Source organism: Austrofundulus limnaeus, unplaced genomic scaffold, assembly GCF_001266775.1.
Source record: "Austrofundulus limnaeus strain Quisiro unplaced genomic scaffold, Austrofundulus_limnaeus-1.0 Scaffold426, whole genome shotgun sequence".
Taxonomy (NCBI): Eukaryota; Metazoa; Chordata; class Actinopteri; order Cyprinodontiformes; family Rivulidae; genus Austrofundulus; species Austrofundulus limnaeus.
In genome coordinates, this window is record NW_013952828.1 from 405,205 (window position 1) to 405,997 (window position 793).

The 793-nt window shown below is 31.8% G+C and overlaps 1 protein-coding gene across 1 annotated transcript in view; it reads left to right on the forward strand.

Annotated features, from left to right (window-relative positions):
• LOC106529189 (uncharacterized) overlaps positions 1–415 on the forward strand; it is a gene marked incomplete at its 5' end in the record, with an annotated part of 8,495 nt that extends 8,080 nt beyond the window's left edge. The window contains 1 exon segment of the mRNA XM_014024541.1: positions 157–415. Within this exon segment, the coding sequence (XP_013879995.1) occupies positions 157–252 (96 nt within the window).
• Positions 416–793: the final 378 nt, after the last annotated feature.

Sequence of the window (793 nt, forward strand, 5' to 3'; positions counted from 1 at the left end):
CCTCTTAGCAGTTATCCCTCGATTTCTCACAAAGTCTCTTATATTTTGCACAGTTCGTTGGGCCAAAACAGGAGGCCTCCACCTCTGTTTAATGATGGACAAAGAAGCCATTTTTGTGAAGAAAGACCGTCCATCATTAAACAGAGGTGGAGGCCTCCTGTTTTGGCCCAACGAACTGTGCAAAATATAAGAGACTTTGTGAGAAATCGAGGGATAACTGCTAAGAGGCAGGCACAAAAGCAGAAGTTATAGGTTAACTTTATACAAATGTTTTGTTTTTGAATGTGTGGCTCTCGTTCTTCAGTGTTAAATGTGGGGCATGATGTTTCACCTTGGAAAGAGGTAGTTCTGTTTATGCGGTAATGTTAAAAAATGCACTTTATTTTTAATGAACAGTAGTTTCTGCAAAAAAAAATCTGAAATGTCACTTTAAGATCTATTTACTTTAAAAAAAAGCTGAACTTTGTGCACTTTATTTTACCGCAAATGTTTACATAATGTAAAAAAGTTTATATATATATATATTTTTTTGTTTGTTTAGATGGTTAAGGCTGCCTTGAAATGTTGTGCACTTTATTTTACAACAAATGTTTTACATTATTAAAAATTTTATATTTTGAGGTTTATTAAGTTTATTAAGGCCAACTTCGAACTATATGCACTTTATTTTACAGCAAATGTTTTCTATTATTTAAGAACGTTTTTGGTGGTTATTGTTTAGTTGATTAAGACCGCCTTGGAATTTTGTGCAATTTAAAAAAAATGTTTTTATTTTTTTTACATTGTTTTTAAG